The sequence below is a fragment of the Daphnia pulex genome, chromosome 4, assembly GCF_021134715.1.
Source record: "Daphnia pulex isolate KAP4 chromosome 4, ASM2113471v1".
In the NCBI taxonomy this organism is placed as follows: Eukaryota; Metazoa; Arthropoda; class Branchiopoda; order Diplostraca; family Daphniidae; genus Daphnia; species Daphnia pulex.
In genome coordinates, this window is record NC_060020.1 from 4,364,708 (window position 1) to 4,380,823 (window position 16,116).

Genomic DNA, 16,116 nt, shown 5'->3' on the forward strand with positions numbered 1-16,116 from the left:
TTAGCATTTGCTGAAGGGTATGTTAGGGTATCCGTGAAAAAAAAAATTACGATTGCTGACGGAATAAAACCTGTCCTCAATGTTAGTGCATTTCACCTTCAACATCTACACAAACTGGTTTACAAAATCAATCAGCGCGTTCCTTTAAGAATTTGTATTTGGTATGGCCTTGATTCCCCTCAACCTTCACACGCAGAAAAAGTTAAATGGTTAAAAAATCGTAAATTTGAGTACAAACGTAAAATCAAATAGTATGGACGTTACGTAGGCTACTGTACTTTGATTTGTTTGATCATTCGATTGATTACCAATTCTCTACATCCCAAAACTAGTATTATATTTGAAACTAGGGCGTTGTCTGGAACACGTTATAAATAAGCTGTTAAAAACAAATTATTTCGACTTTCGAAAGTTTGAAATTTGTACGGGAGTTCCCCAACCATAGAAGAGATTTCTCGTTTTATCTTTCCGCTTTCTCCTGACATATTTATTGACTGAATAATCCATCGTTTTCCGGACAAATTGAAAAACGCAGTTGCTTATTGACGGAGCGACGGCATTAAAAATTAATCTATGCAATTTTCAGAGCATTGGTAGATCGATATGGTATATGACATGTTTGTGTAGGACGAAGATCATTAAATGGGCGCGGTATGTTTTGTATTGTCAGTAGTATTGTGTTTTTGAACTGAACCGATTTCAGATAAAAAAAAGAAAGGACACTGGATTTCGATAATTGATAAGACGACTCTTTTATTATATTTTTGAACTCATCTCATTGAATCGTTCACTCTCTAGAAAAGAATCAACAACTATGGTACAATTGAGAAAAATCAAACAACCGTGGTGAGGCATGTTCCTGGTATCGCGCCATCTCATAAAAAAATGATACAACAAAACAAACGGTATAACCAAGTTTTCGCATTATAACCAACATTCATTGTGTGCTGTGTCTCGGCTTTTCATGGTTCTTTCCACCGCCACAAAGTAGTGCAGAATAAAAATGTAAACTGTAATGAAAAACGAATGAATTACCTCGATACAAGTATACTCTCACACTTGTATGTATATAGTAAATTTCTCTATTGGCGTTGTCGGTTCTAATACCTAGTCCTAGAAAATAAACGTACTTCATAAAATGGCATATCAAAGAGGAAGATTTTAGATATTTGTATCATATTATTGATTTTTCAAATCATGAAATCCATCTGGAAAGACAAAATATAGAGAGTCCTACACTCCGGTCTCCTTGCTAGCACCGAGCCGAGGCGGGCGGCTGCCGTTTGTGTGGCTGGCGTCAAGTGTGAACGCATCCTCGCCATTTTCGATGTCCTGGATGTGCAAACTGGAAGAGCTGTGCTCCCCATCGCGTTCGGCAATGACCCGCAATGGGGCAAATCCAGACGGCCTCATAGCCTCTAGTCTCGGTCGCTTGCTTGTGCCGCCGGTGATGGGTGGTCGTTCATTTTCCGTCGAATATTCGGGCGGCTGCTGTTGGACGTTGCTACTCCTTGTCGGCGATACGGATCGCCGGTTTTCCCGCCTGGCTGCCTGCGGTCGCGCAGGAGGTTCTCCATTCACTGCGTAATGGATAGCAAGAGTGAGATGAATTACAAGAACGCCAATATATGTTTGTTTAAAGCATTTTAAGACCTGAAAAGGGGAAATAAGTTCCGCTATCGAAACTGGACGTTGGATTAGCACCGGCGGTAGCTGTTGATTTGGGAGACAACGGCGAGTCTGGACTGGACAGTGGAGAATTGAAGACGGAAGAAACAGTTTGCGGGAAGCGTGATCCGGGCTGCATGGTACCGGACACACTGGACAACCGTCGCCGTAAAGCCATTTCGAATTCCGGCAAATCGTCGTCTCCGATCAGATTGCGGTTGTGTTTCTGATAGACCTGGAACGGAATGATAAGTTTGGCGGTGATAGATTGAGTTCAGAGATAATGGAGCAAAGAAGTCTCGTTGTGTATTCAGTGAAGTTACCCGTTTGTATTGATTGCTGCTAGTGGTGCGAAGAGCTTTGCGGAAGGCCTGAGCCGTTGCATCCGGATCGAGGTTACCGCTGTTGGTTGATTCACCACTGTTGGGTCTCGATTGCCTTCCCTTGAAGCCCTTAATGCGCAGTTGTACGTCAGGGAACTCGGCATGCAGTGCCATCACGTTTTCGTTGTTAGTCCGCGCTGGATTGTTAGCCCCCGGAGTGGAAGCACGCGTCGGAAGCATGCTGCCGGGCGGAGCGCTCTGCTGTCGCACCAAGGGAAATTTACCTTTAAAAGATCTTTTGCTTAGCGGCTGCACTTGCCCGGGCAATGGCGACTGGGGCAACAATGGCGAATCTTCTACATCGCCCCTAATCGGCAAAGCACTTATTGGTTCTTTGGTCGTTAGCTCCGGCTCCGGCTCGGGATCTTCCATCTTGGCTGAACTGGCAACGGGAGTGAAACCCGTGTGTTCCCCTTGCCCAGCGTACATGTTTGCCGCATGTTCCCTGTTAATAAAATTATCAAATGTACACACAATTTGCTAATGGAAAACACACCCAATTCCCGTTCTTACGACAAAGTCAATTTTTCAAACAAACGCTGCAGACTGTTCTTGTCCGTGCTGCGCGTGAAGACGGGCCTCAGGTAACGCTCGTCAATATGCTCAATTTTCTCCTGCCATTCAAAGTATAAACAAAGCAGGTTGGAAATTTTGAAAAAAATAGGTAATCAAGGAAATGGTTTACCCTGAAGAAATTGTTGCCGCGGTGGCCGCAAATCTCCTCGATTCCGGCGCACAAGTGATCAAACATCTGAAAATTGGTAGATTATATTTTATGAGTCAATTGTATTTAAAGTTAATTGGAAAAATTACATACCGTCTCGTTCATTTCATTCATTAGATATTTAACTGTTTTGCTATCTTTCTGGATGTGTAGAAGCCGGACAAATAGCTTGATGGTCCCACCCTGAATTTAGAAGCCCCAACAAAAATTAATCATCACACCGGACGCTGATTAATGGGGATCGTAAAAAAAAAAAAAAAAAAAAATATATATTTTTACTTGTATGAATACGGTGAAGAGAATAACAGCCAGCGTGGTCGTGACAAACATCTGACGAGGGTGGATGACACTGGGCAAAAGCATCTCCACCAGCGAGAAGCTGACAGCTCCTCGCAATCCTCCGTAAGCCATGATAAATTGCTCTTGCAAGTTGACTGGCTTGAGCCGGAATCGATTGGCGATGGCCGTCAAGATAAAAACCCCTAAAAGAATAAGAAAAAAGAAAAAAGAAAGGAAGGAAGGGGGGGACATTGATTGAATCAGGCAACGTAACCCAGAACGAGATTAGTTTTAAATGCTCGAATTGCTCCGTCATAGAAACGAGATGATGATGATGATATACCCAGAAATCGGACGACGAGGCACAAGAAGAGTGTCCAAAGGACGAAGCCGGTGTGCCACTCGTGGACGTCATTGACCAGGACCATGCCCAAAAACAGGAAAATGATGGCGTCACTGGTGGAACTCAGCATTTTGATGAAGTACTTGACGGTCGTGTAGGACTTGTGCGAAACATTCGCAAAGGCGTAGTGGGCTTGGACAAGGCCACAACCAATGCAGCTTTTTTTGGACAGGTGGAAAGTAAAGTTTCATGTTCTCTCTCCAAATAGTCAATTCAAAAATAAAAGTACCTGATGATTCCGGAAAAATGAAAGAGCTCTGCGCAAAGGTAGGAAAAGTAGGCCATTCCAAGTACCGCCAACGGCTCAACGACTAATCAAATCAAGCGGCAAAAATGAGCGCAATCGCATCAATTATTTGGTGGTATGAGACCGCAGAAAGATTCTTAATTTCTCACGAACACGACAGACATAGTCCCGGCTCGAGAAAGACATTATTTGATAAATAACCGCGCGTGAATGAGAGCAGTCAGTACCTCGAACTTCGGACGTGGTGCGAGTGATGAGCGCTGTCAGCAGTCCGCAGAGAATTCCGATGCCGAGGCCGCCCAGGCTGATGGTGAAGAATGAAACAATACCCAGGGCGTACTGTCCTCCACTGACGTTGCCTTCCATTTGGGCGAAGACGACCATCATCGAATAGAGGACGACCGTCACAGCATCTGCAATTAGCAATCAGATTACAAAATATAGTATCTCTATCTATCGGGAACGCTCTCATACTGATGAAGTCTCGTAGTCGGATCACGTGATTCTCAACCGCGTCAAAAAGGATCGATAATCGCCCTACCACCCAACATGCTATAGGATGGGCACAGGCCGACCCCGGCATACAAGTATGTAGCAGCCAAGATCAATAAACACATACACACACACACACACACACACTCGAACTGAGGGATATGACCGAGAATATAGTCTGCATATAGCTAGCCAAATGAGGACGAAAATTTCGGATGCATTAAGAAAAGGATATACGTACGACGGGGGACTCTCATTATGCGTTTTAGTTTTCAACAAGAAAAGGCTTTTGATAAGAACCCTTTTGCCTGCTCCCAGACTCCCCACTTGGCCCTCTATTGGGGCACCTCAAAATGTGTACAATGACGTAAGGAGCTCATTGAGATGCACCTCGGCATCTTTTTCTTGAGAGTCATCAGCAGTCATTTGAAAGATGATCGAGACCGGCAACGGGAGAACAAGTAAAAAAAAAGGTTATTATTATCCTTTGTTCCTTTGGTTTCTGTTTCGCACCTCCCACACTTATTATGATGGCAATGCAACCCCGTAACCTTTTTTTGCGCTCTTTCGCTTGTTTAGCAAATCAATGATTTGCGGGCACTGGTCCAGAACTGGATTTCGACAATCAAGCAAGAAACAAACAGCCGCCATGGTTTGTTATGTGTTATGCGTTGGCGGGGGCAATAAGATAAAAGTACGGAGTGGGCGGGGGCAAGAAACAAAACAATTCCACGGGATATTCATAATAATAATATATAGACACGTACCGTTGAGAAGGGACTCGCCAAAGACGAGGAAATAAAGATCTTTGTTGATGCCAACTTCTTGAAAGATGGCCAGAACGGCGACGGGATCAACGGCCGAAATGAGAGAGGAGAACACCAAGCAGTCCGTGGCTTGCAGCGTGTAAAACGGACCCAGCCACCACTCCACATTGTTGTCGTCGGGAATGCGGACAGTTCCGATCCAGCCAATCGTCACCAAGCCCAGCAGCGAGAATCCTTTGAATTGTTATTGTTTTTCGAGAAGATCGTTAAAAAGCGCTTATAGTAACTAAACCACTCTGGCTGCTAATAAGAAGCGAAACACATGTGGAAAAAGAAGGTGGACGCTTGTTATAACCTACTACTTCGCCAAAACGGTCTTTGTTTATATTAGAATCCCAAATTCCTTTTTTAAAAGTTGGATCTACTTTTCTTGGTAACGCGCATAAAAGTTATTTTGATCAAGTATTTGCTTATATGTAAAGTTTCTAAGAATGGCAAGGGGTGCGGTGAACAAGTTTTCAAATTTTCCGCAGCGGCTAGCCTAGACTTTTTTGGAGGGTTTCTTCTTCTTCCTGGGTTTTTTGAAAGGGTCATTCCATGTCTTTCCCGGAGGAATTTGGCCTACTAAACTATACAGTACATATGAACGCTATATACTGCTGCTGTGCACAGTTATACTATGAGGAAGCGGGGGGCGGCCGTCAACTTGCCGCGTTTTATCTTCTGCTGGCTCTCGTCCGATCGTCGGGCAAATACGAAAAAAAAAAGGAACAAACAAAAAAAGAAGAAGATTTTTCGAGAGAAGAACAGAGGAGGAATATAAAAAGAGAGGGACGAAACGGAAAGACAGAGTAGTAGTATGGCTGGTGTATAGTATAAGGAGCCTTTGAATCGGCTATCTATAGCTCCTGACACGGAGAGGTTAACTCGTTTCTGTTTTTCTCGTTTTTCTGGCAAAGGGAAGCCGAAACCGTTTGGGCTTTTTTTTTTAAAGATTCCCCCCCGCTATCGATCAGGGACAAGCCAAAGACATTCGACAAGAACCAGAAGAAGAAGAAAAAAAAGGGAATTCGTGACTAAAAGGTCGACGTCAGTTCCAAATGCACGTCAACCGCGTGTTCAATTGATGTCTCGATCTCATTCAGCCAACTTTAACTTTTCTTTCCAATTTGCCCTTTTTTCATGCTACGAATCAACCCTTTCTAGTTACACACTGACTCTTATCTAATGACTGGAAAAATGAGTAGGTCGAACATCAAAAGAAACTAATAATAAGAGCTAAGATAGTCGAGACACATCACTTACCAATGAGGAAGGTGTTGAAGATGGTCCCCTGTCATCCGTCGGGAGCGGAGTTGGAGAAAATGATCAAATTTCAAAGACAAAAAGACAAAAAAAAATGGAATGAGAAAAGAAAATGAAAAGTAAGAAAAGAGAAAAAAAAAATGGGGGGAAATAATAACACGAAGGCAACATGGTCGTGTGTTGTATCATCAAGCTAATAGGCGTTCCGCCATCTCGTCATGTGTGAAACACGATCGCAAGAGCAGAGATATCAGTAGCGGCAAAAGCTTTGAGAATGGCGAGCTGGCCTCTGTGAACCGTTACGCCCACCAAGAGTCGATACAGAGAGACGAAAAAGAAAGACACAAGATCGAGCTGGAAGCAAATTGATCCGTCAACGATCCGCCAGCGTCTCCGGTGCCATGAATTGTGTAATTGGCTGGCACGCTTCCACCGGTGCTTTGAACTCGGCATCACACAAGCGGACCATGTACCAATGCTCCTTGCTCATTTTTGCCGCTACTGATCCCGTTATTGCGAGTCTCACCCAGCAGCCCATCACGGCTGAGACACATAATAATATACAGCACTGAATTGGCGACATGGAGAGGCGAGGAGGAAGTAATAAACACGAGGGCTGTATGAGATGAAGGAAGAAAACTAGCTAGAAAACGGGATTGACTATGTTTTGTTTTTTTTGTTGTTTTTGCTATCCACTTTAAATCCTTTCTACTAGCACGGGATGAGTCTAAAGGAGAGACGAAAATGAAGGAACACAAACTCACAATCACCGCGTAGAAGAGGACAGTTCCAATATTGTCAGCAAAGGCTCGGTCGTACAGCGAATAGGACGACTCCAGAATGATACTATATGTATATATAAAATAGTCGAGTAGGATATATGTTTGGTGCGAAAGATCAAACAGATAAGCCATATAATGCTCAAAAAATAAAAATAAACAGATCAAACACAAAAAGTCAAACAAATAAAAAAAAACAAAAACTGGTAATAATGGCGACCGTTAAAAAGAAAGCGAATGAATCAATCATTCGACTGGATGGATGAGCGCAGTTCAAAGGCACGTTGCCAACTGCGATACATTATCGGGAATGATTTGATATACATTTTCTGCGCCTGCTTTCATTTCTTTGGGGCGGAGGACAACTCCTTCCTTTTTCTTTTTTGCTATTGACTGCTGCTGCTGCTGCTTGCAATTCGGTTGCAGCTGTCTGCACTTTGGCCCGATTGATTTGCGCCCAGGAAAAGTCTTCCGCGCGTCATTAACTCATTTGACACGGCACGGTCATCCACGGAAATATTGAACTACCATTTAAGAACTAGGTATAAGCCCACATGGATGAAAGAAGAAACTCACGGTGGAAGAAGAATCAAGAAGAAGAGTTCCGGCGTGAAAGTCGGGAACCGAAAACTGTCGTCGCGGTCCGGATGGGTGCAACCTGGAATGCGAGTGGCGCCCCTCACTCCTTCGCATAATCCAACTCCGGCAGCACTGCGTCGTTTTCAATCATTTATTCATACATGGTATTATGTGTGTGTGCAGTATTAGGTCGTTTGTTGATGTTTGGATTGCAGATATATACACGGGAGAGCGCCAGTCCGGATGGAAACAGGATCAGCAACAGAATCGCAACGAGAATAAAAAAAAGAGCAAAAAAGAGAAAGACAAATGAGATGAATGGGATGTAAAGCCGTTACGCAGCAGTAGCTCGACAGAAAGAAAAAAAACGGCTAGTCTTCCCAAAGAAGACAAGGCCAATGTACGAGTATATAAAAAGAAAAAGAGAAAGAATAGAGCGGAGGATGTGACTTACTATAGAATTCCGCCGACAGCTGTCCCGAGCAGAATCAGCAAGCTATTTGGACGAGTGTGTAGAGAATATCCCGCGTTACATGCAAGTACATACAAACATTTTTATATCCAGTTGTACAAGCCGAAAAGAAACGGAACTGCTGAAAAAGGGACATGTAATAATGGAACGCAACAGAACGGAAGGAGGGAAAAAAGGACATCAGAGAGAGTATGACCCGAGTAGAAATGTACCAAAATATAAAAGAAAGTCAGCAGTAGAGCTAGCAGAGGGTCAATGAAGTCGTATTGCTGAACTGAGTGAAAGAGACAAGCAGAAAACAACGTGCTGCCGCCGCAATAACAAACGCTTGTACGGGGCGTACAAGTTGTTGACAAGAGCATATTATTTAAAATTACATTTGGGATCGGTTCGGCTTTCTGCCCACTGCTGTGGGATCAGCCGGTTGCCACAGCCCACGTATAAATCCGATATCTCTGCTTACAGCTCATCGTTTTCAAACATCAACTTTCAGGGGTCCTCTACAAAATGCAATTACGATCGACGTGATGGGACAGTTTCTAATTTACCGCCCATCTCTGAAATGAAAAGGGTTGAATAAAATGTATCAAATCAAAAAGCTACGTGATGTTCTCTTTTTTTTTTATTTCTATTTTTAGGGGGAATGGGGCAATATAGTTTGTTTCTGAAGTGCCAATTCCTTTCCTGGAACTGTGCAACTCTTAAAAGAACGGATGTGGAAGACGTAAAACTCGATAGGATAGTAGGATCGATTTTCTCGACTCGGGAAATTTTGTTTTTAGCTTTCTGAACATACTATTAAAGGACGCTAGAAAGTCGATAGAGATAGTAAAACGTAAAATACATTTAGTTATACAAGGGAATTGAGACTGAGACTGCACAAGGGAGCCAGCGCCAGCTATACTGTTAATCTCTGTGCGAAACGACAACATAGGAACGATCGATAATCTAATAGTAAGTTTTGAGCATCATCAGGACACACTGCGGTCTATGCAACCCGCCTTTCATCCGTTATGCATCGAGTTTCCACGGAGCCAGTGACTGCGGAACCTCCTCCCGAGAGTTCAAACTGGTTGTCATCGTCCACTCAAATGTATTTATAGAAAAGAAAAATAAGAAAGCCAAGACCAGAATTGGTCCCACGCACATATCCTTACTCACCATGACTCAGGGATTCTTGATGAGATGACGTGCGCGTGATGAAAAGCTTGTAGGCAAATGGTAATGAACGAGCGGCGTGACGAACGGCGGCGAGATTGCGGAAACCATGCAATGAAATAGAAAAACAAAAAGACATTTCACAAAAGTTTCCAACAGCTTGAAAAAACAAACATTCGTTTTGCATTGTCTCTAAAACCAAAATTGTGTGAAAAGGTAGTTTAAAAAATCATTAACACCCAACATAACGAACAATTTTTCATAGACATTTAAGCAAGAACTGTGTGGCGAAGCATAAGAGCGAGTTAATAACTCTCCTCGCCAGTTCGTGTTCTATTTGTGATGGGAAAAAAATCTTAATTTCTTTTTTCCTGCTCTCGCTCTTTCTTCGTAGCAATTAACGAAAGTGTTGCCTCGCCGGATTAGCCGGTTTCTCACGGTAATCCGTATTTATGCCAACCACGTCTTATTTCAAAAGTCTGATTTGTTATCTTTGGGGGGAATGTTTACTTATAGCAGCTGCCACCGAAGGTTATAAAAGAAAAAAAAAAGTTTCACTTCATTTCTATTCCAAGCACGAATAGGCCGGTGATTAAATTTTATTCCCTGTTTATTAAAAATAATAAAATAAACTGACGTCAAATTGAGTTCCGATGGACGTAGGATATATATAATTCGACGTCAGTATTAATTTCCATATCAGCCACTCATTCTCTAACTACAGGTACCAGGACGTGCTGCCGGCGTGACGGCAGGTCCCTCTTGGTCATAAAATTTTCTAGCTGCACTTTCCTTTTGGGAGATTAAAGTTAAACATGATTAAATTTGAAAATCATTCAACAATCTGCAATGTGAAACATTGATGATTTGTTAGCAAGACATCCAGTGTTGTTGTTTTTAGAAAATCAAAACGCTTAAAATTAAAACATTAATACATTTGCAAAGTAAGAGTAAACTGTTGAAACTACAATTATAAACACTGCAGCATGGAACATTTCAGAAAAACTTGCTCAAGAAAACATGAAGTTTATGATTACCATGTTTTCTATGTCAACGAGATTGTTTTCCACAAAAACATGTCATTTTTCTGCAGGAACAACACTGGAATGATTTGCTTGCAAACAACTTGTGTTGGTTTCACAACTAAGTTTAATTATTATTATTCAATGATTTTCAAATTCAAAAATGTTTTGCCTTTAATCTCTAGAAGTAAGGAACAAATTGGAAATTTTTTGTGTACTAAGAGGTTTTCACAAATCAACACAATTGCTTTTCAGATTTACTTTAAAAAACATTCAACAATACTTAATCAACACACTTAATCATTCAAATTGAATTTTACCTTTAGCTTAATTTTTGGCTCCTTCCTATCTTTTTTAAAAAAACTTTTGAAACAAAACAAAAAGCAGACGACATTTCTCTTCGAGAAATGATAAAATTCGAACCCCCCCCCCTCCTTAAATCCAACCCTCTTGGAAGCCAAGAGGGAATAACTTCAAAAAGTACCCAATTAAAATAAAATGATTAAAATTCAACACGTTTTCTGAACCTATTTTTGTATCTTGAACGGAAGTGTAGAAGAAAACGCTTTTCATCAACTACAGTGAGATCGAGTGCGATTTATATATGTTTATGTTTAAAGAAATGCGGGTGAAAATCGATTATTGATATTTAGGAACCCAGTAACCTTTTTAAATTGAAGCAATTTAAGCTAGTGTTCTATATCTTAAACTCTTAAATTAATTCATCTTGATATGGAAGAAAAATTTAGAAACCCTCGAGATGATCAAAGTGCTTAAAATGTAAACAAGTAAACATAATTTGGTGGCTGTTGTGCTGGTTTTTAGTCGTTGGCAGAGTATTTAATTAGAACTTCAAAAATACGCAGGAATAATTTGACCCAGCTAAAGTAAACATGAAATCGAATATCAAATTTTCTCTTGTCTGTTGTGATTCGGCCCACAGTGAAAAACCATGAATGAGAGAGCGAATGATTTGTTCGGCCGAAAAATGTCTTTCATCTATCTTCCTCTTTCTATATACAGTCAAAGGCAAATAACATCTCATCTATTTTTCAACGTAATGCGAAACTGGATACATTCAAAAAACGCCCTTGTATACAGCATATATAGATGGCCGGTCGTAAAGAAGTCATACGTACTAGTTATATAGGGATATGATTAATTACCCACTTTGGCCAAACCGGCCACGATGATAAAAGTGGTGAACGTGATGTAAATTCCGATTTCGTCCCATCGCCAACTGGCCACATGAATTCCATTATGTTCACCTCCGTGATTTTCTTCTTCGTGAACCGAACTGTTTTCTGGGTCCAGCTGCGGCTGGGATAAATCATCTTTTTCCAGCATGACTGGATGATGGTTGGTTTCGTCTTCTCCGTTGGCAACTTCCTTCCACCGCCTGGATCGGCTACTTCTCTCTGCTTTGTGGCGGAGTTCTGATTGCCTATGTTGCTTATGTAACCAGTGCCAAAAGTGCCGTTCACTTTGCCGGATGCTGGTGCTTTCGGGATGGTCCAAGACGGGCACCTGCTCTAGGTTGCCATTAGCGTACGACTGCCGATCCAACGGGTTTGTCGGTGGTCCTCCCGCCGACGTCAACGTTGCGTGTAACAACAAAAGGAGAAACAGAATCCCCATGGTAACCGGCATCGAAACTCGGAGCTCCACTTCTCAAAACCCGCTCACAAATGAGAGATAGACTCGTTGGTAGAAATGTTGATTTGACTTGTAAAAGTCGATCTCATCGTCCTGTAACGAAAACGAGGAAAGAGAAAACGAGAAATCGTGAATCAGTTGCCATAATAACCGAATTTCATATACTATACTACAACAATAAAAGACAAATGATCTTATGAATAAAATGTTTTGTGACCTTTCGAAAGCTCTCGGGGATAAATTATTCGGTGAACGCGAACTAATACAATTCTGTTGGCACAGGAAAGTGCAGTGGAGTGGAATAGTCTAGATTCTGTACACAGTAGCAGTACGCACACATAACAAAATATCCCGCAAAGTTTTGGCGGAATGTTTTCCTTTGGCTGCGCCTTTATTAGACTGCGGAATATGCGGTTTCGGTTTCAAATGTTTTCCCTTTCCGGTATGAGGTGTGACGCCGAAGCAACGGGCCCAGACGACTAAAACTTTGCACTCGGTTGAGAAAATGTCTTAACGGAGCGCAACGCTCATATCTCGCAGAATCTACGGACAAATATTAAAACCGTGTCAAAAGGGGGTCGAACATCCAAAGTATGCTGAGATTATACTTTAATACATAGGTTAACGGAAGTTTGGAGTCATGGATTCAATGTCTATTTTGTGACTGATAAATTGTAATTGCTGCGCATATAAACTTCCATTGGAGATAAGAATGGAACGTTGACCCAGACAAGAGGATTAGCTACGTAATAGAGTGTTGGCGTAGTATCGCCAACCAAGGCGTGATAATTAGGAAACAACGGAACTTACAACTGATAAGAACACCTGCATATTCGTCACATAAACAATTAGGGAATCAAAATTAACGATGTGGCCGCCGGCACTTGAAACAAAATTGATGTTTAACAGTAGTATGTCCACCTCCACGCTCACTTTGTCGTTCAGTCACGGTGACAAAAGAATACGTAACCAGTAAATCCAATATTTCTTTTATTGCGTGTGTGTCCTTTTAGATCAATATCCGAATCAATATCGTGTCTGCCACCCGTATACAGTTTCATTCATCGTTCAACTCGACAGGACAGGAGACAGATGAACACGACTAGTTCTCACGGGGTTGGGTTTACAACTACCTCATAAACTTCCGGCCGTTCCTTTTTTGGAAATTTATTGCCCCATATTCCAGCGAGGTGAATAGAGGTGTTCCAGTAATTGTTATGCTGCCGTGTGGGTGAGTGTATGGAGAACAGACAGCAACGTGTTATTACTAGCAAGAAGAACGTCGTATACATACGTGATCCATCACGCGATAAACGTAATCACGCAACGGACGAACCCAAACCATAGCACTCTAGCGTAATTAGCTTGTCGCTGCATTCATTACATAACCCGAATGCTTGAAAATATTACGCTCATTTTCTGGCTTAGATTGTGAGACACATTCTTCAACATATTATTATATATCCTAGCTCTTTCTTAATCTTTTAATTCCGTGAACAAAAGTCATTGGAGGAGGTCGTCTTATAGCCGACCCTACACACATATCCAATCTTGTAAATAGAGCAGTATCACCACCCTTTTTTCAAATGATTATAATTAAAGACGCTCCACGCGAGAAAACAAAAACAGTCACGAACCGTACATATTATTCCGGGCGTACCGACCCATTAAATCATCTGCTTCTCTCTCTCAATGTTGCGCATTTTTGCATTCAACCCAGTGATAAAGATAGACGGCCTTAGTTCGACTACACAAAACCGATGATTTCTTTAGCTCTCTAAAGGTCACCTTCTACTTCGGCATGTGACTGTGTCTTTCCATTTGGCCGACTACTAGTTTCTTGTTTGTATCTTTTGGTTTTATTTCAAATGTTGCGCCTTTTTTTATTTCGGTTCTTTCGTGAGGAGCTTTGGCTATTTTTGAAAGGGGCCAATAATAGCGAGAGACACACAGAATGTTGGTTTTTTGTCCTTCGGACGTCGCGACATAGTAATAGAAGTTGAGATATACCACCGGCGACGTTATGGGGACAGAGACCATATTGTCCTCGACACCATTGCCATAATCCAATCCCGAACGACGACGTATCGTTGCACCTTCTCATTTCCCGCCCAGTTGTTGTATGTGTCTTGTCGGGAAAACCCCGGACACCTTGATTTAGCTTTCATCTTTTAACTCTTTGACCGTTTCCTGTATTACACCAACCAGGAAAAAAAGTTAATTTTGGGCTTCCGATCATGAGCCAACTGCCAATCAGATTCTTTAAACTATTCACTTTTGCTTACAACAATTTTTTACTTCACTATCCTATGTGTAATGAAAAGGACGACTCTTTGGAGGGAAAAAAAATAGTTAACGAAATTGTTGGGTAACCATAGAAAAGATTTCAATGGTTTCTGGATCTTAATTATGAGCAATGGAAGAGATGACTTTATAAGGAGGAAAAAAAAGTAAATGGATAAAACCATACAAAAGGTTTCAATGATGATTTGTGGAATTGGCCAATGGAAACTGGAAAGAACCTGCGCAATTACTCAACTGAAACGGGAAGGCCAGAAAACGAAAGATTCCGGGAAGCATGTCAAGCCAACGGTTGGCTGGCAGTGCACGTTCCCTTCCGAGCGCTTTATTATTTAGCGGAGAATGAAAAGGAGTATATTGCGATACTAGTTTATCGCTTCAGCAACCGCAATTCATGTATACGTAATACACCACCGAATCGGACTTCCTTTTTCTTTCATCCCATCAGAACATAGAATTTCATTCCTGGGGGGGTTAAAATAAAAGTTTGGTGTGGTCCAAAAAAGATAGCGGCGCGATATGGCCGTTGTGTAGTAGTAGAGCGTATATAGAACACAATAAGTTGTCAAGTTCTATCCGCTCTGGGTTGTACATTGAGCGACGATATGCGAATAAGAGAAAAGAAGGGAAAAAAAGCTTTTTCGCTCCAAATGTTGAAATTGAAAGCTCGGCGGTAAACAATGGAAATCTTGAAGAAAAGCGTGAACAACACATATTCTTTCCTTTCCGGGGATTTGCTTGTACTTGTATCTCGGTAGTGTTCAAATAGTAAACGAGAAGGATCGGCTTTCGGGCTGCTGTTTGAGACGCTCACTTGAATTCTTCTCGCTATCACTGCGCACCCGAGGGGGGTGGGAGGATGTCAATTGTCATGGCGAATAAAGATTTTTACGTCCAGCAATTCTCGGCCCTTCACAGTCCGCTCCCATTCTTTCATCTCTCGTCTGGCGATTTTTGCCATTGCTGATGTGATCATGCGGCGTGATGAATTTCTAGACTTGTAAGCTTGGGCAAATATATTCCTTCCGTCTCTATTCGGTACTCTGAGTTTATTCGGGCGAGTCTCTGCTTTAGTGCCGCATCGATTCCTTCCGACAATCTCGCCCTTTTCAAAAATTTCGCCATTATTTCCCTTAGATGCAGATTTTTTTTTCTCAAAAATTGTGTGAGTGGGTGGACGCTGTCGCTCATCATATAGCTCTCCGTCGTATAGTCACCGCTCACAATGGGCCCTCCTTTTATATCGCAGCGCATATAGCGGCATCCAATTTACAGCCGGATTTGAATAAGAATTGCTTACCAAGATTTCGCCGTCGTTTTCTCTTTTTTTCTTCTTCTTCCGATTCCTATCAACTAACACGACCCCAAAGCGATTTCGGGAAGGCAACAATAAAGAAAGACAGTTATTTCCAAGATTTCGCACGTTTTCCCGCTAAGAACGACAAGTCGGCGGCACTGTAGAACACTCACGTGCATACCGTTTGCACCTAAGCAAACACACTCGGGTAACTAAACGGAAAATGTGATACGGGGATGGGGGAGAATGAAATCAGTCGTCCTCCACGGACGGTAGCACCACACCGACTGTCATTCCTTCTCCGAGTGACTGGAGAGCAGTTGAACTTGCGGCAAGTATTTCCCGCCCCCCAATCCCATCGAAAAGAAGAGGTCTGTAGTGGTGGTGGTGGAGAGCGTCTGCGCCCGCGCGTGATATCTTCGTGTGGCACACTCGAGATTGACGGGCGGGTCAGACCGAGAGAGAGTGAAATATGGTGAAACAAGGGAGAGAAAGAAAAAGAAGAAAATAATTTGAAGCCTCAAAGAGAGAGCGAAAGAGTGGGGTCCGGTACCCGCCCTTTCACGGTTGTGCTAATGATCCCC

At 42.2% G+C, this 16,116-nt stretch overlaps 1 protein-coding gene across 2 annotated transcripts; it reads right to left on the reverse strand.

Annotated features, from left to right (window-relative positions):
- Nucleotides 1–736: 736 nt before the first annotated feature.
- LOC124193044 (sodium/hydrogen exchanger 2-like) lies at nucleotides 737–15,834 on the reverse strand. 2 transcript variants are annotated; one of them, XM_046586692.1, is made up of 19 exons: nucleotides 15,536–15,834; nucleotides 11,445–12,027; nucleotides 9,260–9,305; nucleotides 8,081–8,122; nucleotides 7,624–7,758; nucleotides 7,033–7,114; nucleotides 6,269–6,296; nucleotides 4,964–5,197; nucleotides 3,932–4,117; nucleotides 3,687–3,768; nucleotides 3,398–3,615; nucleotides 3,055–3,257; nucleotides 2,869–2,958; nucleotides 2,737–2,802; nucleotides 2,565–2,665; nucleotides 1,992–2,496; nucleotides 1,654–1,903; nucleotides 1,238–1,580; nucleotides 737–1,113 (listed from the first exon to the last, which is right to left on the reverse strand). In XM_046586692.1, exons 2-19 carry the CDS (start codon nucleotides 11,926–11,928, stop codon nucleotides 1,101–1,103), a joined length of 3,108 nt encoding a protein of 1,035 aa, XP_046442648.1. In that variant the 5' UTR covers nucleotides 11,929–12,027; nucleotides 15,536–15,834; the 3' UTR covers nucleotides 737–1,100. The 2 variants fall into 2 exon arrangements, with proteins under 2 accessions (XP_046442648.1, XP_046442647.1); XM_046586691.1 differs by lacking the exon at nucleotides 15,536–15,834 and adding an exon at nucleotides 12,152–12,483.
- Between the last annotated feature and the right edge of the window lie 282 nt (nucleotides 15,835–16,116).